The following is a 23,078-nucleotide window of genomic DNA, read 5'->3' on the forward strand; positions in this document are numbered from 1 at the left end:
TGGGCACTGTCCCTCAACTTCTTCAGCTCAAAGCTAGCGCTCTACCGCTTGAGCCACAGTGCCTCTTCCGACTTTTTTTTTCCTTTTTGCTTATGTGGTGCTGAGGAATCGAACCCAGGGCCTCATGCATATGCAAGGCAAGTGCTCTACCACTGAGCCACCTTCCCAGCCCCTGTATGATATTTCTTTAACCTGGCAAATTTGAGTTTACTGTAGCAAGAAATAATTTCAGCAACTGGAAATGAGTTTTGGTGGTGGTGGTGTCGGGGTGGTCATTTTTTTTTTTTTTTTTTTTTTTTTTGGTCTTTTTAGGTAGGGTGCAAAAACATAAAGGGAGGAAAGGTGAACAAATGCATTCATGGTATTCAGTAGACACTATGTGGAAAACAAATTACTCAAATTGTGGGCAGAGATGAGAAGGGGAAACTAGAGGAAAGCAAAGGAAGGGGTGACATTGTCTGTTACCTGACTTAAGAAATGGTAGCTCCTCTGTACACCACAATATAATTATATTAAAAAATACATAAAGAGGGCTGGGAAGGTGGCTCAGTGGTAGAGCGCTTGCCTTGCATGCATGAGGCCCTGGGTTCGATTCCTCAGCACCACATAAGCAAAAAGAAAAAAGCCAGAAGTGGTGCTGTGGCTCAAGTGGTAATGTGCTAGCCTTGAGCTGAAGAGCTGAGGGACAGCGCCCAGGCCCAGAGTTCAGCCCCCCCCCCCAAAAAAAAAAAGACTATAGGAAATGAATTCTTTGCTGTATTGCTGTTGGTCAGAGGCAGCAGAGTTCCATTTGAAACCATAATTTGATTTTTTTTTTAGCCTCAAGATTGACATATAGTGAAGTGGGGATGAAAATGACTGTATTTAGGAAATCTACTTTTCATTATTAGACTGTAATATATCTAGCATGCACACATACGTACATATATGTGTGTGTCTATATTTATTTTGGTATGGGGCTTGAACTCAGGGCCTCACGTTTACTTGACTTTCTTGCTTGGCTAGTGCTTTACCACTGTTACTTTGGAGATGGAATCTCACAGACTTTTCTGCGAAGTCTGGCTTCAAACGCTCTTCTGGGTCTCAACTTTTTTTTGCAGGGGGGCGGGGAGGTGGAGGTCCGGTTGTGGGGCCTGAACTCTGGGCTGGGGCGCTGTCCTTCAGCTCTTCAGCTCAAGGCTGGCGCTCTACCACTTGAGCCACAGCGCCACTTCCAGCTTTCTTCTTTTTGCTTACGGGGTGCTGAGGAATCGAACCCAGGGCCTCAGGCATGCAAGGCAAGCGCTCTACCACTGAGCCACCTTCCCTGGGTCTCAACTTTTGAGTAGTTGTGATTATAGGTAGTGCCCAGCTTGATTTTTTTTTTTTTTTTTTGGATCCAGTCTCTGGGCCTGAACTATGGGCCTGGGTGCTGTCCCTCAGCTCTTCAGCTCAAGGCTAGCGCTCTACCACTTGGTCTTGTCCATACTCAAGATAGTCACAGGTTAAAAATGCTGGGAGATAAGATGTGTTGGTCAGCTTTGCATTATTATAACAAAACATGTGAGGCAATCATCTTAGAAAGAGGAGAGGGGGCTGGGAAGGTGGCTCAGTGGTAGAGCGCTTGCCTTGCATGCCTGAGGCCCTGAGTTCGATTCCTCAGCACCACATAAGCAAAAACAAAAACAAAAAAAGAAATGTACTCGTTATCTTGCCCATGTAATTGTAACTCCTCTGTATGATATTCTCACAATAAAAAAAAGAAAGACTAGGTCCCCCCCCAAAAAAAAAAAATTAAAAAAAAAAAAAGAAAGAGCAGAGGTCAGTTTTGGAGGTTTCAGTCGTGGTTGGCATAACTGCTTTTGATCATGTAGTGAGGTGGCACATCATTTGTGGGAGCATATAGAAGAAGCTACTTACCATATGACAGCTTGGAAATGAAAAGAAGAAAGTGGGGCTGGGAAGGTGACTCAGTGATAGAGTGCTTGCCTTGCATGCATGAGGCCTGTGTTTGATTCCTCAGCTCCACATAAGCAGAATAAGCTGGAAGTGGTACTGTGGTTTAAATGTAAAGAGTTGAGGCCAGGCCCAGAGTTCAGGTCCCATGACCAGCAAAAAAAAAAAAAAAAAAAGAGAAGAAGAAGAAAAGAAGAAAGTAAGAGTCCAGAATCCCAGATACTTTTTCAACAGCATGGTCTAAATTCTTCCTACTAGCTCCCACTTCTCAAAGGCTTTACCACCTCCTAATAGTGCCATTGGCTGGGGACCAAGCCTTTAACCCATCAGCCTTTGGGGTAATACTCAAATCATAGCAAGGGATAATTGGGGCTCTATTTAAAGCCTGCCCACATCCTGGAACAGTGAATTTTCATAGAACAGCATTTGAAAAGCTCCTTGTTTAAAAGATTCAGATTCCACTTTGGCATAAGCATTAAGATGTATCAAAAATAATTCATAATCACCTAAAAAGATGGCATTCCTTGTTTGTGGGCTTTTTTGTTTTGTTTTTTGTCTTTCTGGTTCTGAGGCATGAACACAGGGTTTGGGCACTGTCCCTGAGCCTATGTGCTCAAGGATACCACTCTACCACTTGAGCGACAGCACTACTTCTGGCTTTTCCTGAGTAGTTTATTAGAGATAAAGAGTCTCATGGACTTTCCTGTCCAGGCTAGCTTCAGTACTCCTGTCCAGGCTGGCTTCAAACCATGATCCTCAGGTCTGACACTCCTGAGTAGCTGGGATTACTGACATGAACCACCAGCCCCCAGCTCCTTGTTTTTTTTTTTTTGGTCATGTGCCTGAATTCTGGGCCTGGGCACAGTCCCTGAGCTCTTCAGCTCAAGGCTAGTGCTCTACCATTTGAGCCACAGCACCACTTACATCTTTTTCAGTTTATGTGTTGCTGAGGAATCGAATCCAGGTCCTCATGCATGCGAGGCAAGCACTCGTACTACTGAGCCACCTTGTTGTTATTGTTTTAAATTTTGTTTTGTTTTGTTTTGTTTTTGGCCAATCCTATGGCTTAAACTCTGGGCCTGAGCACTTTCCCTGCGCTCTTCAGCTCAAGGCAAGCTCTCTACCACTTGAGCCATGGCGCCATTTCCAGTTTTCTGGTGGTTAATTGAGATAAAAGTCTCACAGATTTTCCTGCCCGAGCTGGCTTTGAACCGCAATCCTCAGACCCCAGCCTCCTGAGTATCTAGAGTTACAGGTAAGATCCACCAGCGCCTGGATGTTTTTGTTCTTTATCTACTAAAATTTGAACTCAGTGCTTATCAGGCAAGGAATCTACTGCTTAAGCCACACCGTCAGCCTAACATTCCTTCCATATAATTACATTTCTTTGTGGGACTGAATTTAAATTTTCTTTCTATACTTGAACTCATTAGTATATTTAAAATAATGAAGGGTCTTTTTTTTTTTTTTTGGTTGGTCGTAGGGCTTGAACTCTGGGCCTGGGCGCTGTCCCTCAGCTCTTCAGCTCAAGGCGAGCGCTCTACCACTTGAGCTACAGCGCCACTTCCGGTTTTCTGGTGGTTTATTGGAGATAGGAGTCTCACGGTCTCTCCTGCCCGGGCTGGCTTTGAACCGCGATCCTCAGATCTCAGCCTCCTGAGTATCTAGGATTACAGGCGTGAGCCACCAGCGCCCGGCTGAAGGGTCTTTTCTGTTTGTTTTTGTTGGTTGTGGTGCTTGAACTCTGGGCCTGGGCGCTGTCCCTGAGCTCTTCTGCTCAAGGCGAGTGCTCTACCACTTGAACCGCAGTGCCACTTCTGGGATTTCTGGTGGTGTTTTATTGGAGATAAGAGTCTCAGGCTGAGCTGGGCACTGGTGGCTCACGCCTATAATCCTAGCTACTCAGGAGGCTGAGATCTGAGGATCGCGGTTCAAAGCCATCCCGGGCAGGAGAGACCATGAGACTCCTATCTCCAATAAACCACCAGAAAACCGGAAGTGGCGCTGTAGCTCAAGTGGTAGAGCGCTTGCCTTGAGCTGAAGAGCTGAGGGACAGCGCCCAGGCCCAGAGTTCAAGCCCCACAACCGACCAAAAAAAAAAAAAAGTCTCAGGCTGGGAAGGTGGCTCAGTGGTAGAGCGCTTGCCTTGCATGCATGAGACCCTGGGTTCGATTCCTCAGCACCACATAAGCAAAAAGAGAAAAAGCTGGAAGTGGTGCTGTGGCTCAAGTGGTAGAGTGCTAGCCTTGAGCTGAAGAGCTGAGGGACAATGCCCAGGCCCAGAGTTCAGGCCCCACTACCAGACCCCCAAAAAAAGAGTCTCATGGAATTTCCTGCCTGGACTGGCTTTGAACCCTTATCCTAGATCTTAGCCTCCTGAGTAGCTAGGATTACAGGCTTGAGCCACTGATGCCTGGCTCTACTAAGCCAAATATTAACACAGATTTATAAAAGTGTAAGACAATGCCACTTTTTCCCCTTTTCAGTCATGGGGCTTAACCTCAGCCTGGGCACTCTCCCTCAGCTTTTTTGCTAAAGGACCTACCACTTTGAGCCAAACTCCTCTTTCTGTTTTCTGGATATCTAGGCTCTCAGCCTCCTGAGTAGCTAGGAGTACAGACATCAGCCATCTGTGTCTGGCAAATGACACTCAATATATTTTTCTCTATCTGTTCTTCCACATTGTCCTTGATTTTGAAGTTCCTTCTCCCTATACTGCCAGACTGAGGATAGTGCCAGGTATCAAACCTACCTTTGAGCTGTACCCACCATCTTTGAAGCTCCTTTTGAATCTCTTAGATCTTTGTTTTTGGTGGTGGTAGGGCTTGAACCCTAGGCCTGGGTGGTGCTCCTCAGTCTTTTATTTTTTTTTTGGGGGGGGGGTCCGGTCGTGGGACCTGAACTCTGGGTCTGGGCACTGTCCCTCAGTTCTTCAGCTCAAGGCTAGTGCTCTACCACTTGAGCCACAGCATCACTTCCAGCTTTTTTTTTTTTTTTTTTTTTTGCTTATGTGGTGCTGAGGAATCGAACCCAGGGCCTCAGGCATGCAAGGCAAGTGCTCTACCACTGAGCCACTTCCCAGCCCCTGCCCCTCAGTCTTAACCTGAAGGCCAGCACTCTACCACTTGAGCCACAGTGCCACTCCTGATTTTCTGGTGGTTAATTGGAGATCAGAGTCTCACAGACTTTCTGCCCAGGGTGGCTTTGAATTGTGATCCCCAGATCTCAGCCTCCTGAGTAGCTAGGATTAGAGGCATGAGCCACTGCTACCCAGCTTGAAACTCTTAGATCTTTTTAGCTTTGTTTCTTTGGCCTAACTGGCCAGCACCTTGCTTTGTTGGAAGGAGAATAAGTATGGAGGATTGGAATTTGCTTGTGGAAAATAGTGTGCAAGAGATAAGGGACCATAATAAGGAGGCAGGCAGAAGTAATATGGTCTTAATGCTGATGGAGGTGTGTGGCCTGGGGAGATTGTCTTTGATTTAGGATAAATGAGGGGGAAAACAGCAAGGATGCTTTGACATAGGGTGGGTGATCATCCTGCTACAAATCATCGTTTATTAGCATGTACATTGTTTTGGTTATGAGGTGGGGAGGCTTGCCACAAACCAACTTAATAACTATTGTATTAAAATAATCAGTAATAGTCATTTGTTGTATGTAAGTGATCTGGTCATGTTTTTATGTTTGAAAATACTTTTATACAGGAATATAAGGTTTTGATTACTGCTTTCTTGGTCTTATCTGTAAAATACTTAAAGATCATAGAGTTAGCAGATAATCTTGGTTCTATTCATTTATGTTACTAAAACATGTAAGAATACTTTATTCTTCTAAAGTTGAATATATTTACTGGCGTTTCTTTCTTTTTTTTTTTTTTTTTTTTTGGTCGGTCATGGGGCTTGAACTCTGGGCCTGGGCGCTGTCCCTCAGCTCTTCAGCTCAAGGCTAGCGCTCTACCACTGGAGCCACAGTGCCACTTCTGGCTTTTTCTGTTTATGTGGTGCTGAGGAATCGAACCCAGGGCTTCATGCTTGCAAGGCATGCACTCTACCTCTGAGCTACCTTCCCAGCCCCTGCATTTCTATTTTTGTATGTGTATGCACACACTTTAAGATTGAGTCCTTCAATCATATAGGTTAGACTTCATTACTCATGTGCTGTACCAAAGGGTATCAGATCCCTTAGGCTAACTTGAATTCGATATTTGCAGCATGTATGCTACTTCCTCTCCACGTATAGTCATCCTCAGAATCTTTTTCCTTAAACCTCTATTTGCATTCTTTATTTTTTTGGGGGGTGCTAATCCTGGGACTTGAACTCAGGGCCCGAGTGCTATCCCTGAACTTTTTTGCTCAAGGCTAGAGTTCTACTGCTTTACACCACAGCTCCACTTCTGGCTTTTTGTTGGTTTTGGAGACAAGAGGCTCACAGACTTTCCTACCTTCGCTAGCCTTGAACTTCCATCCTCAGATCTCAGCCTTCTGAGTAGCTAGGATTACAAGTGTGAGCCACTGCACCTGTCAAAAAATTTAAAGTATTGGGGCTGGGAAGGTGGCTCAGTGGTACAGCGCTTGCCTTGCATGCCTGAGGCCCTGGGTTCGATTCCTTAGCACCACATAAAGAAAAAAACCGGAAGTGGCACTGTGGCTCAAGTGGAAGAGCGTTAGCCTTGAGCTGAAGAGCTGAGGGACAGCGCCCAGGCCCAGAGTTCAGGCCCCATGATCGGACCCAAAAAAAAAAAAAAAAATTTAAAGTATTTATTGAGGGCAGGCTCCATTAATCATATGTGAGTGTTTTAAAGTAAAAAATGCTTATAGATAAGGAAGTTTTTAGAATTCTCAAATCTGTTTAAGTTTTTGAATCAATTCTCTTTTCCTCTTACAGCTCCTAAACGACGACGTCCTGCACGTTCAATATTTGATGGTTTTCGAGATTTTCAAACTGAAACTAGTAGGTATCTGTGGCTCCTTCTTTCCTTCGCTTTTTGTTAAAAGGAAAAGGTTATTACTATTCGGTGTAACTACTTTGAGTAGGATTCATTTCAATTTAAGAAGAGAAACCAGGAGCTGAGTATGGTGATATACACTTATAATCCCAGCTACTTGAGAGGCAAGAGATAGAGAGAGATGATTGTGTTAGGATACAAGGTTGTGGTACTAGGCCAGCCTAGATAAAGTTAGTGGGGTACTCTCTGAATAGCAAAAGGCCTGGGATGTGTGAGTCAAGTGGTTAGTAGGCCTACAGGTTGAATCCTCAGTACTGAGGATTTAGTTTATGAGTAACTCTTAAGCCAAATTGTTCTAAATTCTAACCTATTTGTGTAGAAGAATGATGTTAGTTGCTCATGCCTGTAATTTTAGTTACTCAGGAGGCTGAGGATCATGATTCGAAGCTTGTCTGGCCAGGAAAGTCCACGAGACTCTGACCTCCAATTAAACACCAAAAAAAGTAAAAAGTGGAGTTGTGGCTCAAATGGTAGAATGCTAGCCTTGAGCACAAAAGCTCAAGGACAGGTGCCCAGGTCCTGAGTTCAAGCTTCAGGACTGGCACCTCCCCCTGCCAAAAAAAAGCTTCAAAAAATGTTCACAGAATGTCAAGGAAAAACTTAAAGGAAATAATGTGAGAAATATACCAACTTAATCACTTTCTGAATAACCACTTAAAGGCTGAGTCTAATAAACTAAAAATCCATACTGAGTTCTCTCGCAATCCTTTATCTGTGAATTGAAAGAATAAGTAATGAAATAGTTATTATTGATTAAAAAACAGAAAAGTTCTGCAGTTGTGTGTAATAGCTTTATATCCTTTCATGAAGTAACCCAGAAGAAAGATAGATCTTGGCCTTTATCTTTCAGTGGATTTTATATTGAGTTAGCAATGGAATTCTAAAGAAGTGAGACTGAAGCCGGGCGCTGGTAGCTCATGCCTGTAATCCTAGCTACTCAGGAGGCTGAGATCTGAGGATCGCGGTTCAAAGCCAGCCCTGGTAGGAGAGACCGTGAGACTCCTATCTCCAATAAACCACCAGAAAACCGGAAGTGGCGCTGTAGCTCAAGTGGTAGAGCGCTCGCCTTGAGCTGAAGAGCTGAGGGACAGCGCCCAGGCCCAGAGTTCAAGCCCCACGACTGACAAAAAAAAAAAAAAGAAGTGAGACTGAAGTAAAGTATCTAGGAATTAACCTAACCAAAAATGTAAAGGGTCTATTTCATGAAAACGATAAAAGCCTAAAAAAAAAGGAATCATAGAGGATACCAAGAAATGGAAAGATCTTCCATGTTCCTGGATAGGCAGAATTAACATAGTGAAAATAGCTATACTGCTAAAATGATATACATGTTCCATGCAATTCCCATTAAAATCCTAATGATGTACTTTACTGAAATAGAGAAAACAGTACAAAAGTTCATATGGAACAACAAAAGACCTAGAATAGCCAAAGCAATTCTAGGCAAAAGAAACAACGCAGGAGGGATCATGATACCAAATTTCAAGCTCTACTATAGAGTCATAATAACAAAGACAGCTTGGTACTGGTACAAAAAGAGACCCAAAGATCAATGGAACAGACTAGAGGACCCAGAAATAAAGACAGCCAACAAATTGGGAAAACATATTTACCAGCAAAATATCAGACAAGGGTCTAATATCCATTATATACAGGGAACTCAAGAAACTGCATATGTACAGTTAGTTGATATTTGACAAAGGAGCCAAAGACATACAGTGGAAGAATCATACCTCTTCAACTATTGGTGCTGGGAAAACTGGGTGGCCACATGCAGAAAACTAAAAGTAGACCCTACCCTGTCACCATGCACCAACATCAACTCAAGATGGATTAAAGACCTTAACATCAAATCTGATACTCTGAAACAACTACAGGACAGAGTAGGAGAGACACTTGAACTTGTAGGCACAATCAAGAGCTTCCTGAACAGAGTCACAGGGTCACAACAAATTGGAGACTCAACAAATGGGACTACTTTAAAATAAAGTTTCTGCACAGACAAAGAAATAGCAGCCAAACTAGAAAGACAGCCAACAAATTGGGAAAATGTGTTTACCAGCAAAATATCAGACAGGGGTCTATAATATCCATTATATACGGGGAACTCAAGAAACTAACCTTCCACAAATCTAACAGACCAATCATGAAATGGACAAGGGAACTAACGAGAAACTTCTCAGAAGAAAAGATAAAAATGACAAAGAAAGGGGCTGGGAAGGTGGCTCAGTGGTAGAGCACTTGCCTTGCATGCATGACTCCCTGGGTTCGATTCCTCAGTACCACATAAGCAAAAAGAAAAAAGCCAGAAGTGGTGCTGTGGCTCAAGTGGTAGAGTGGTAGCCTTGAACTGAAGAGCTGAGGGACAGCGCCCAGGCCCAGAGTTCAGGCCCCACGACTGGACCCCTCCCCAAAAAAATGACAAACACAGGAGGAAATGTTCACCATCCCTGGCTGTAAAGGAAATGCAAATAAAAACAAACTGAGATACCACCTTACCCCAGTCAGAATGGTCCACATCCTAAAGTCAGCCAATGACAAATGCTGGAGGGGATGTGGAGAAAGAGGAACCCTACTGCATTGCTGGTAGGGATGTATACTAATACAACCACTTTGGAAAACAGTCTGGAGATACCTCAGAAAGCTAAATATAGACCTCCCCTATGACCCAGCCATACCACTACTAGGCATCTATCCTGAGCAACAGGAACCAGTATACCTCCATGTTTATTACAGCACTGTTCACAATAGCCAAGATTTGGAAACATCCCAGATGCCCCACTACTGATGAGTGGATCCAAAAATTGTGGTACCTATATACAATGGAATATATATATTTTTGGGGGGGGTCCGGTCGTGGGGCCTGAACTCTGGGCCTGGGCGTTGTCCCTCAGCTCTTCAGCTCAAGGCTAGCATTCTACCACTTGAGCCACAGCTCCACTTCTGGCTTTTTTCTTTTTGCTTATGTGGTGCTGAGGAATCGAACCCAGGACCTCAGGCATGCAAGGCAAGCACTCTACCACTGGCCACCTTCCCAGCCCCTATACAATGGAATATTATGTAGCCATTAGAAAAGACAAAATAATGGCATGTGCAGGGAAATGGATGGAACTAGAGCAGATTATTTTGAGTGAAGTAAGCCAAGAACAAAGAGACAAACGGCACATGATCTCCCTGATACGTGGATGCTAAAGCCAAATACGAGAAGATATTGCAAAGTAATAGGACTCAAGAAACAAAGGACAGCCACCCATTTTGTCATATCATTGCTAAATGACTCCATGTTCTTACCATATATATGGTAGATATATACATACAACAGAGGGAAGCCAGGAAGAGGAACAGAATAAGTGGGAACAGCCTACACTAAGCAAAAAGAAACATCACCTGATGTAGAAAAAATAACTTGTGTTGTCAAAGCTCATAGAATTCACAAACTGAATAGACTATGATAATGACAATTTGCCTTGTGAAAGTTAAAATGTGTTTGTTACTCTAAGTATCACTATTCCACAATACTGTGAAATTTATGTAATCACCTAATCTCAATTAAAGAAAAAAAGTGAGAGAAGGGATGGGTTAAGAGAGATGGGTGACAATGTTGTCAGACACTTTGTACTCATATACTGTTTTGTAGAATGGGAATGTCTTTGTACAACTACTTAAAGATAATTAAAATAAATAAATAAATATAAAAAAAAAAGAAGTGAGACTGATGTTTAGACCATAACATGAGAACCTGTTGGTCTGTGCTAGATTATGTAATTGCTTTAAAATGAAATAATCGAGACACAGATAGGTTGTATAACTTAAGAGGGTGCTGTAAGGGAACCTATACTATTTCATCAAGGGAATCTGTACCTTTCCTTTTTTTTTGGTCGGCCGTGGGGCTTGAACTCTGGGCCTGGGCGCTGTCCCTCAGCTCTTCAGCTCAAGGCAAGCGCTCTACCACTTGAGCTACAGCGCCACTTCCGGTTTTCTGGTGGTTTATTGGAGATAGGAGTCTCACGGTCTCTCCTGCCCGGGCTGGCTTTGAACCGCGATCCTCAGATCTCAGCCTCCTGAGTAGCTAGGATTACAGGCGTGAGCCACCAGCGCCTGGCTTCTGTACCTTTCCTTCCACTACACGGTGACAACAGTGGTCAACATCTCTACTGTCAGATCTGGTCTTTAAAAATTGAGAATGAGAATAGAGCTAGAAAAAACAGACAAATTAAGAAGTTAAGATCATTCTCAGAACCAGATAAATGAGGTTGAAGGCTTTCTTCTTTCTATGTTTTGGATGTGTAAAGGAAATTATTTTGCTTAGGTGACTGTGTGTATGTCTGGGTGTATGTCTGTGGTATGCCAGGACCCTTAACCTCTACCTACACTTTCAACCCAAGGTGACCTCCCCCTCCCCCTCCTCTTCCTCCTCCTCCTCCTCCTCCTCCTCCTCTTCCCCCTCCTCCCCCTCTTCCCCCTCCTCCCCCTCCTCCCCCTCCTCCCCCTCCTTCTCCCACCTCCCCCTCCTCCCCCCACCTCCTCCTCTCCCTCCTCCCCCCCTTGTATCAGTTATACCAGGGGGAGCTCCTTGTGATATCTCTACACATATGTATATGATATTCTAGTTTTACTATATTTCAGTTTTAATCACCTCTATCACACTCCCTGTCTCCATCCTAAAAAATAGCATCCCAACAAACAGGTTTCCTTGTTTATTTCTTTTTTTTGCGGGGGGCGGGGGGGTGGTAGGGGTCCAGTTCTGGGGCCTGAACTCTGGGTCTGGGCACTGTCCCTCAGTTCTTCAGCTCAAGGATAGTGCTCTATCACTTGAGCCACAGCGCCATTTCCGGCTTTTTTCTTTTTGCCTATGTGGTGCTGAGGAATCGAACCCAGGGCCTCAGGCATGCAAGGCAAGCGCTCTACCACTGAGCCACCTTCCCAGCCCCTCCTTGTTTATTTCATAGTTCTAAATAACTTATTTGGACAGTATTCAACCTTCATTGTCCTGTCAGCCTCTTTACAGAGTGACTACTTTAAATTTTCTTTTATCCTGTGGGTCAAAAACATTACTAAATCTTAGGACTTCCTTCTTACTTCTCTTTTGTTTTTTTTTTTTCTTTTCTCAGAGTTAGCATTATTTCTTTGCATCTGAAGTCAGGCATCTTGATTAGTAATTATTTTGTTAATACAAGATTGCTTTTATTATGTAATTCAAGATTTATAGCTAATTGAAACTTTAAAATTTTTCTCTGTTGCAGTTAGGCAAGAGCAGGAATTAAGAAACGGAGGAGCAATAGATAAAAAATTAACCACCCTTGCAGATCTATTCCGGCCACCTATTGACTTGATGCATAAAGGCAGCTTTGAAACAGTAAGTTGTCGGATATTCTATGCCTTAACTATGAATCTTTTTGAATTTTCAATACCATGCATTTCTCTTAAGAGCGAAAACAAATTTAGTATATAAGGAATTGGTATCTGAATGTTAATCTCTGCATTATAGTACCTAAGAGTTATATTTTTCTTAGCAATCTATGAAATATATTTGTAATAGCAGTATATGAATACATGAAATTCTTTGGTTCATTTTCTGCGGTATTATTTAGAATCTTTGTTAATGTGAAAGCTTCTTTAAAATATCTTATATTTTAGCCGGGCGCTAGTGGCTCATGCCTGTAATCTTAGCTACTGAGATGGCTGAGATCTGAGGATCACCATTCAAAGCCAGCCCTGGCAGGAAAGTCCAAGAGACCCTTATCTCCGATTAACAACCAGAAAACTAGAAGTGGCACTGTGGCTTAAGTGGTAGAGCGCTTGCCTTGAGCTGAAGAGCACAGGGACAGTGCCCAAGCCCAGAGTTCAAGCCCTATTACTGACTGCCCCCCCCCCCCAGAAAAAAATCCCCAAAACTTACATTTTAAAGTTAGCATGCTTTTTATTACTACTAATAGTGTGTGCTTGTTAACTATTTGGGAATTGTTTATATGTATCTTTTGCTTATACAGTAGTCCTTCCCCTCTTTATCTATACTTTTACTTTCCAAGCACCTGAAGTCTGAAAATATTGAATGGAAATTTTCAGAAAAAACAATTCATAGGTTTTAACTTATATACTGGTGCGAATAGCATAATTAAATTTGAGCCATCTGCTCAAGATGATTTATCCAAATCTATATTCTTTTTATTTTATTTTTTTGTCAGTTGTGGGGCTTGAACTCTGGGCTGTGTACTGTCCCTCAGCTCTTCAGCTCAAGGTTAGCAATTTACCACTTGAGCCACAGTACCATTCCAGTTTTTCTGATGGTTTATTGGAGATTAGAGTCTCATGGACTTTCCTGCCTGGGCTGGCTTTGAACCTCAATCTGCAGATCTCAGCCTCCTGAGCTGCTAGGATTACAGGTGTGAGCCACTGGAGCCCAGCTCAAATCTATATTTTTATCTACTTACTAGTCACACAGTATATGTATTGGTTATCCTATCAGGTGTTGGAATATTATAGTACTGTGCGCATGTAACTATTTTAACAGTGGACCAAGGCTTTACCAGTAGTGATATTGAGAATTATAATGTGATAAAAGTAGTGAGGCCATAAAATGATTCATTTAAATAAAATGGTGAAAGTTTGCAATTAAAAATAATTAGATGTTGGGTTTCAATGGTAACATTGAATCTATGATAGGGAATCTATTAATAGGCACACAGAATTATAAAATAAATGGGGCTTAGTATTTTAGATTCTATAATGTTGAACTGTTCACATTGCTTGCTTTTATGTGGTAGCTAACATATTAAATACTCTTTTGAATAGGAATAACATTTCCATAGAATCAGTTGAATTTTAAGTATATAGTATCTTTCTGTTATGATGGAGACCAGATAAAATACACATACACATACATATACATATACATCTACATCTCCAGCTCAGCTCCATTAAGTGAAATTGAATTCTGATGGGTTTTGGGTTTGGAGTTTGATTTTTTTTTTTTTTTTGGTTTGTTATGGGGCCTGAACTCTGAGCCTGGGCGCTGTCCCTCAGCTCTTCAGCTCAAGGCTAGCACTCTACCACTTGAGCCACAGCACCATTTCCAGCCTTTTCTGCTTATGTGGTGTTGAGCAATCGAACCCAGGGCTTCATGCATGCAAGGCAAGCACTCTACCACTGAGCCACCTTCCTAGCCCTGATTATTATTATTATTATTTAAAGTACTACTGTTTGAAATCTGGGTCTCATTCTTATTAGGGCACAAAACCAGGCATACAGACCAGTGGAATGTGATAGAAGTCCTAGAAATAAACCTATGTATCTATTGGATGCTCAGCAAAGGTGCCAAAAACATACTATGGAGAAAAGATTGTCCCTTTAACAATGGTACTAGGGAAATTGGGTATCCAGCTGTACAAAACCAAAACTAGATCTCTGTCTATTATTCTGTATAAAAGTCAATTTAAGCTGGGTGTTTGTGGCTCACACCTGTAATCCTACTCAGGAGGCTTGAGATCTGAAGATCACAGTTCAGAGTTCTCTGGGTAGGAAAGGTTCTGAGACTCTTTCCTCTAATTAAGCACAGCTTCCTCCTACCAAAACAAAAATCAAACTCCAGAAGTGGAGCTGTGGCTCAAGTGGTTTGAGGGCTAGCCTTGAGCAAAAAAGCTCAGGACAACACCCAAATCCTGAGTTCAAGCCCCAGAACCAGCAAAAAAAAAAAAAAAAAGATTAAAGTCATAGGTAATGACTTTCTCAACAGGACTTCAGTAGTTCAGGAAATAATAGCAAGGATTGTCAAATGATATTAAATCAAATTAAAAGGCTTCTGAACAACAAAGGAAAAACAATAGTGAAGACTCAATCTATAGACAGTAAGAATAATCTTCTTCAGCTAATCATCTGATAGGGAATTAAGAATTTTGGAATATATGAAGAACTCAAAAAATTAGACACCAAAGCACAAATCCAGTCAGTAAATGGATAAATGAACTGAATAGATAATTTTCAAAAAAGGTACAAATGGCCAGTAAATACATTAAAAAAATTTAATATTGTTAGCCTTTAGGGAAATGTAAATCAAAATTACATTGAGGACTGAGGGTATGACTCAGTGATAGAGACCCTGCCTAGGAGGGCCTTGAGTTCAAATCTAAATATTGACAGAAGATGAAAGAAAACTGCTTTGAGATTTCCTTATCATACTAGAAACGTTAAGAGAACAAGCCAGGTGCTGGTGGCATACCTGTAATCCTAGCTACTCAGGAGGCTGAGATCTGAGGATCACAGTTCCAAGCCAGCCTGGACAGAAAAGTCCATGAGACTCTTATCTCCAATAAACCACTTGGAAAAAGCCAGAAGTGGTGCTGTGGCTTACTTAAGTGGGGCTGGGAAGGTGGCTCAGTGGTAGAGTGCTTGTCTTACATTCATGAGGCCCTGGGTTCGATTCCTCAGCACCACATAAGCAGAAAAAAAAATCGGAAGTGAAACTGTGGCTCAAGTGGTGGAGCGCTAGCCTTGAGCTGAAGAGCTGAGGGACAGCGCCCAAGCCCAGAGTTCAGGCCCCATGACCGGCAAAAAAAAAAAAAAAAAAAGTTAGTGATAGTGTATTGGGGGAATGGTATATGCTGATGGTGAGAATATAAATTAGTATAGTCACTGCAGAGGTTCCTCAGAAAATTAAAACTAGCCTGGGTACTGGTGACTAACATCTGTAATCCTAGCTACTAAGGAGACAAAGATCTGAGGATTTAAGTTTGAAGCCAACCTGGGCAGGACAGCCTGTGAGACTTTTAATCTCCAATTAACAGCCAAAAGCAAGAAATAGAGCTGTTGCTCAAGTGGTAGAGCACTAGCCTTAAGCATGAAAGCTCAGGGCTAGCTCCCAGGCCCTGCGTTTAAGCCCCCAGGACTGGCCAAAAACAACAACAACAAAACCCACCAAAAAATTAACAAAAACAATAAAAACTAGAAGTACCCATCATCTAGCTATATGACTCCAATATGCTTAAAAGAATCAGTTTGCAATAGAGATCCTTTTTTTTTCCTTGGGTCTGGTTGTGGGGCCTGAACTCTGGGCCTGGGCACTGTCCCTCAGCTCTTCAGCTCAAGGCTAGTGCTCTACCACTTGAGCCACAGTGCCATTTCTGGCTTTTTTCTTTTTGCTTATGTGGTGCTGAGGAATCCAACCCAGGGCCTCATGCATGCAAGGCAAGCGCTCTACCACTGAGCCACCTTCCCAGCCCTAGCTGTAGAGATTCTTATACACCTATGTTTGTTGTGACATTATTAATAAAGTCAAACTAATCAGCCTAGATGCTAATCAGTGATTCATAAAGAAAATGATACTTACACACAATGGAATATTTTTCAAACATACAGAATATGTTGTTTGCAGGAAAATGGACAGAACTGAGATTATGGTGTTGAACAAAATAAGCCAGAATCAGTAAGATAAATATGGAATGTTTTTAATCTCATATAGAGGAACTGCACTTAAGAAAGAAGACATGGGTCGTGCTAAGTATTGATGGTTGCTCAAGCCTGTAATTCTAGCTATTTAGGAGGCTAAAATCAGAGGATTGAGGTTCAAAGCCAGCACGACAGAAAAGTCCATCTCCAATTAACTAGCAAAAAAAACAAAACAACACACACACACACACACACACACACACACACACGCATGCACGCACGCACGCACGCACGCACGCACACCCCCCCCACACTTTCCTCCCTTTTCTTCCTGTGGTTAAGAACATCTAAAATCTACTCTCAGCAAATTTTCAGTATGATTTATAGTTGTTGTTTGTGTGTTTGTGTGCTGTCAATTGAACCATAGGTCTTGACATACAAGGTATATCTCTACCATTGAGCTGCATTACCAGCCATAAGAATATTAACTATAATCCTTATACTGTACATTCAATTGTACACTTATTCAAGACTCTTCTTCCCCTTTAAATATTGTTGCTTTGAAAGTCCTGTCATCATTAGATGCTTTTTTCTGACAGTAATTTGTCAATGTAAATAGTAACATTTTCAAGAAAGGTTTCATTATAGGGTGTGTGTGTGTGTGTGTGTGTGTGTGTGTGTGTGTGTGTGTGTGTGTGTGTGTGTGTGTGTGTGTGTGTGTGTGTGTGTGTGTGTGTGTGTGTGTGTGTGTGTGTGTGTGTGTGTGTGTGTGTGTGTGTGTGTAGGTTTCATTATAGGGTGTGTGTGTGTGTGTGTGTGTAAAGGTTTCATTATAGGGTGTGTGTGTGTGTGTGTGTGTGTGTGTGTGTGTGTGTGTGTGTGTGTGTGTGTGTGTGTTTTGCCGATAAGAAGAATAGGGTAAAATAAGGTTTATTTGGATATCAGTACAAGAGATACAGTGAGCAGTGAGGCAAAGGAGAAAAGTACTGCTTTTGCTTCTGCTACTATTCCAGTATGGGGTTGGGTACAGGCTTCTACAGAGTTTAGTGGGAATTTCCCAGATTAGGTATCTCTTGTTTTCACCAACCCTACTGATTGTCTTTCTCTTTTTTTTGGACCATGGCTTGAGGTTCACATGTGTGGGACCATCTTGAGAGCTCAGTTTTCACATCTGCATTCTGTCTTGCCCATTGAGTTGTATTTGGTCCATTTCACACACTGGGCTCATCTCTGTATGTATGTCACCTGGATTTTTAAAAATATAGTTATATGCCAGGCACTGGTGGCTCACGCCTATAATCCTAGCTACTCAGGAGGCTGAGATCTGAGGATCATAGTTCAAAGCCAGCCCGGGCATGAAAGTCTATGAGACTCTTATCTCCAATAAACCACTAGAAAACCAGAAGTGGCACTGTGGCTCAAGTGGTAGAGTGCTCGCCTTGAGCTGAAGAGTGCAGGGACAGTGCCTGAGCCCAGAGTTCAAGCCCCACGACTGACAAAAATAAATAAATAAAAATATATAATTTTATTAGGATGTTGTGCAGAATGGTTACAATTCTTTTTTTTTAATGTCCGGTCGTGGGGCCTGAACTCTGGGCCTGGGCGCTGTCCCTCAGCTCTTCAGCTCAAGGTGAGCACTCTACCACTTGAGCCACAGTGCCACTTCTGGTTTTCTAGTGGTTTATTGGAGATAAGAGTCTACCACTTGAGCCACAGCGCCACTTCCGGCTTTTTTCTTTTTGCTTATGTGGTGCTGAGAAATCGAACCCAGGGCCTCGAGCATGCAAGGCAAGCGCTCTACCACTGAGCCACCTTCCCAGCCCGTGGTTACAATTCTTAAACAATGTCACCCTTTTTTTTTTGCTCTTTCACCTGGATTTTAGTGTTTGTCTGCTATATCACTTTTAATGTAGTCTTCCTCTGCAGGTTTCTCACCAGTGTATACTTTATGAAAGCATAGATTTTGTTTTTCGTTAACTTCATAATTCAAACATTTGTAATAGTTTCTGCAGTATAGTAGTTATTTAGTAAATATTTGTTGAATGAATGAGTTTGATGCTCTCATTCCTAGCCTGAATGTTAATAAACATGATTTAAAAACACAAGATTTCAGAAACTAGAGACTGAGCACCAATTCTCCTAACTTAAGCCATGACTCTGGCCCTTATTTATTGATTGGTTATAGGAAAAGGAGGATCTTACATTATGCTCAGGCTGACCTAGGCTTCATTCCTCGTGTCAGTGGGGGTGACAGGTTGTACCACTTTGCTCAGCCATTGTGTTTCCCATTTCCCTGTACCTGGGATAACACACACACCACTGGGCCCAACCATTGATTGAGAGGGAATCTTTGATACTTTTATGCTTGAGCTGGCCTTGGACCTCAATCCCCTAATATCTACTACAAGGTAGCTTGGATTACAGGCTCCAACCACACTGCCAAGACAGAAACTGTATTTAACAAATGTTGTATGACTTCACTCTTGACAGGCCAAAGAGTGTGGCCAAATGCAGAATAAATGGCTGATGATAAACATTCAAAATGTACAAGACTTTGCATGCCAGTGCCTCAATCGTGATGTATGGAGCAATGAAGCTGTGAAGAATATTATCCGGGAACATTTCATTTTCTGGCAGGTGAGAAGAACAATGAAACAAAACTTTTTTGTTGTTGGTGGTTGTGGGACTTGAACTCTGGTTTGTTTTTTTATTTTTTTTGGGGTCTGCTCACGGGGCCTGAATTCTGGGCCTGGGCGCTGTCCCTCAGCTCTTCAGCTCAAGGCTAGCTAGCGCTCTACCACTTGAGCCACAGCGCCACTTCCGGCTTTTTTCTTTTTGCTTATGTGGTGCTGAGGAATCGAACCCAGGGCCTCATGCAGGCAAGGCAAGTGCTCTACCACTGAGCCACCTTCCCAGCCCCGGGGCTTGAACTCTGGGCCAGAGCACTTTCCCTCAGCTCTTCAGGTCAAGGATAGTACTCTACCACTTGAGCCACAGGGCCACTTCCTGTTTTGTGGTGGTTAAGTGGAGATAAGAATCTCAAGGACTTTTCTGCCCAGGTTGGCTTTGAGCCATGATCCTCAGATCTCAGCCTCCTGAGTAGCTAGGATTACAGGTGTGAGCCACTGGCGCTGGCTTTTTTTTTTTTTTTAACTTTTTAATAGTTATTATAAAGGTGATTGTTCAGAGGGGTTACAGAGGCAATGAGTACATTTCTTTGTTGTTGTTGTTTGTTGTGGGGCTTGACACTGTTTGTCAGGGTCTGGACACTGTCCCTGAGCTTTTTTTCTCAAGACTAGTTCTATACCACTTGAGCCACACCTCCAGTTCTGTTTTCTGGTGGTTATTTGGAGATAAGAGTCTCACAGACTTTCCTGCCTGAGCTGGCATCAAACGGTGATCCTCAGATCTCAGCCTCCTGAGTAGCTAGGATTACAGGTGTGAGCTATGGGTACCTGGTTTTATTACTTTTTTTTTTTTTTGTCGGCTGTGGGGCTTGAACTCAGGGCCTGGGTACCATCTCTGAGCTTTTTCACTTAGAGCTAGTGCTCTACCACTTTGAGCCACAACTCCACTTCCATGAGTACATTTCCTTTTGGACAATGTCACCCCTTCTCTTGGGACCACACTTGGTCAAAACTTAGTGGAAATAGATCAGTGAATATAGCCAGACACTGGTAACTCATGCTTGTAATCCTAGCTGCTCAGGAAGCTAAGATCTGAGGATCACAGTTTGAAGCCAGCCCAGTCAGGAAAGTCTGTGAGACTCTTAATCTCTACTTAATCACCAGAAAACCAGAACTAGAGGTGTGGCTCAAAGTAGTAGAGCACTAGCTTGAGTTCAGGTCCCACAACCAACCCAAAAAAATCAGTGAATATTAAAATATTAGAGACATGTTTTTGTTTTAATGTTAAGACTTTTGTTTTGGTGGTTTTGTTTTGGTATGAAGTCTTAAGGATATGGTGTGTAGCTGGGGGTGTGGTTGGTGGTAGAGCCCTTGCCTAGCAAATGTTAGGCCCTAAGTATAAACTCTAGTACTCTACCCTCCTCTCCTTGAGGGGTAGGAAATGGTACAGTGTTTATTTTACGCTTACAAGCACATCTGAGTATGAACTAGCCAATTCAGGTGCTTTAACCTTCTTTTTTTTTTTTTGTTGATCATGGAGCTTGAACTCAGGGCATGTATGTTGTCCCTGAGCTCTCTTTCTGCTCAAGGTTAGAGCGCTACTACTTTGAGCCACAGCACTACTTCTGGTTTTCTGGTGGTTTAATTTGAGATAAGAGTCTTGTAGACTTTCCTGCCTAGACTGGCTTTGAACCTGGATCCTCAGATTTTAGCCTCTTGAGTAGCTAGGATTACAGGTATGAGCCACCAGTGCCTGGCATATCTACCATTTTAATTGGCTGTTTCTATACTATTTTGAACAATGTAGATGTGAAGATCTTGGAGTACTGGAAAAACATTTAACTAAGACTTTGTTTTAGCTTGAGTTTGAACCATTACATGATTACAGGTTCACACCTATAATCCTAGATACTTAAGAGGCTGAGATCTGAGGATCATAGTTTGAAGCTAGCCCACGTAGGAAAATCCATAAAACATCTAAACATCTCCAGTTAAGCACTAAAAAAGTTAGAAGTGGACCTCTGGCTCAAGTGTTGGAGTACAAATGTTGAACACAAAAGCGCAGGGGCAGTGCCCAGGCCCTGAGTCAAGCCCTAGGATTTTTTTTTTTAAGGTCAAAAGAAACAGATGAAATTCACTTGTTTGTTTATTTATTTGTTTGTTTATTTGTTTGTTTATTTTTGTCAGTCGTGGGGCTTGAACTCTGGGCCTGGGTGCTGTCCCTCAGCTCTTCAGCTCAAGGGAGCACTCCACCACTTGAGATACAGCACCATTTCTGGTTTTCTAGTGGTTTATTGGAGATAGGAGTCTCACAGTCTTTCCTGCCCGGGCTGGCTTTGAACCGTGATCCTCAATCTCAGCCTCCTGAGTAGCTAGGATTACAGGTGTGCGCCACCAGCGCCTGGCTAGGTCTTGATATTCTTTAACTCTGTCCTTAGACATAGCCTCTAGTTTTACTGCTGTTTTTTTATATAAATTATCCAGCTAAGTTTAGATTTTCTTGCTCTCTAGTTTCTTATATTTAGGAACATCATAGTAAGTAGCGTATGGGGTTTGGGAATGTGGCTTAGTTGTAGAATGTTTGCCTAGCATGCATGAAGCCCTGGGTTCAATTCCTCAGTACCATATACACAGAAAAAGCTGGAAGTGGTGCTGTGGCTCAAGTGGTAGACTGCTAACCTTGAGCCAATGAAACAGCTCAGGGACAGTGCCCAGGCCCAGAATTCAAGCCCTAGGACTGGCAAAAGAAAGGGAAAAAGAAAGCAGGAAGAAGGAAGGAAGGGAGGGAGGGAGGGAAGGAAAATAGAAAAGGAAAAGGAAAGAAAAGGAAGAGGAAAGAAAAAAGCTTATGGGTTAGAAGCATGGCTCAATTGGTAGAGCACTAGTCAGTGAGTGAAAGCATCAGGTACCAAGTTCAGGCCTAAAAAAAAAAGCTGAGCACCAGTGGCTCACGCCTGTCATCTTAGCTACTCAGGAGGCTGAGATCTGAGGCTTGCCTGTCAGAGCCAGCCTGAGCAGGAAAGTCCATGAGAGTCATACCCAATTATTCACAGAAAAAGTGAGATGAAGAGCTCAGGGACAGTATCTAGGCCAGAATTCAAGCCCCACAACTGACAGAAAAATAAAAGATAAAAAAATCTTTTTAAAATGTAGCTTTGAATAAACTTATTTTTTCCCTATTTCAAGAAGTACTATTAGTATTATTAATTTGCCAGTTCATGTTTTATAGTTCCTGAATTCAATGACTTTTTTTTTTGGGGGGGGGGGGTCCGGTCGTGGGGCCTGAACTCTGGCCTGGGCGCTGTCCCTCAGCTCTTCAGCTCAAGGCTAGCGCTCTACCACTTGAGCCACAGCACCACTTCCGGCTTTTTCTTTTTGCTTATGTGGTGCTGAGGAATCAAACCCAGGGCCTCAGGCATGCAAGGCAAGCGCTCTACCACTGAGCCACCTTCCCAGCCCTCAGTGACTTTTTAATGGTAAAATATCTTCTATTTTATTTTCTCAGCAAATACTGGACATCTCTGACTAAATATTAGCTCAAGAGCCTATAATCATAGTGTGATTTATTAAGATATAGTTATTTCTTTCTTCTGGTACTGAGGATTGAACCCAGGGCTTTGATCAGGCTAGGCATGCATTCTACCTTTTTTTTTTTTTCCCCTTGATAGTAGGGTTTGAACTCAGAGCTTCAAGTTTGGTAGGCTGGTGTGGTACTACTGAGCCATGCCTCCAACCAAACCCCTTTTTATTTTATTTTTAGTTTAAGACAAAGCCTCACTGAGTTGTCCAGTCTGGCTTCATTCTTCCCGGATGCTAGGATTATAGGTGCACCACCATGCCCCAGCAAGATACACTTTTGAAGGCTAGTATTGACATAGGTGGCACGTTTGAACAAGAAGCACAGCACCTCCTCTCAACTGGGAAAGGAGGAAGAATAGATTGATATGTTTATGCTAAGTTTCCAGAAGGGGCACAAGGCCGGAAGTTAAAGGAATTCACACCAAGTGACCTTCATTTTCCCTTCAACATGAGAGTGTGGTAACACATAAACCCAAAGATACATATTTTTTTTAATTTTTTATTTTTATTGTGAAAACACTGTACAGAGGGATTACAATTACATTGGC

The 23,078-nt window shown here is 42.5% G+C and overlaps 1 protein-coding gene across 1 annotated transcript in view; it reads left to right on the forward strand.

Annotated features, from left to right (window-relative positions):
• Ubxn7 (UBX domain protein 7) overlaps positions 1-23,078 on the forward strand; it is a 77,733-nt gene that overhangs the window by 33,365 nt on the left and 21,290 nt on the right. Inside the window, exons 4-6 of the mRNA XM_070029946.1 lie at positions 6,823-6,888; positions 12,187-12,299; positions 18,815-18,961. Coding sequence (XP_069886047.1) covers positions 6,823-6,888; positions 12,187-12,299; positions 18,815-18,961 — 326 coding nt within the window. The remainder of the gene's footprint in view (positions 1-6,822; positions 6,889-12,186; positions 12,300-18,814; positions 18,962-23,078) is intronic.

The sequence above is a fragment of the Dipodomys merriami genome, unplaced genomic scaffold (assembly GCF_024711535.1).
Source record: "Dipodomys merriami isolate MVZ:Mamm:240054 unplaced genomic scaffold, mDipMer1.0.p SCAF_2, whole genome shotgun sequence".
NCBI classification, from domain to species: domain Eukaryota; kingdom Metazoa; phylum Chordata; class Mammalia; order Rodentia; family Heteromyidae; genus Dipodomys; species Dipodomys merriami.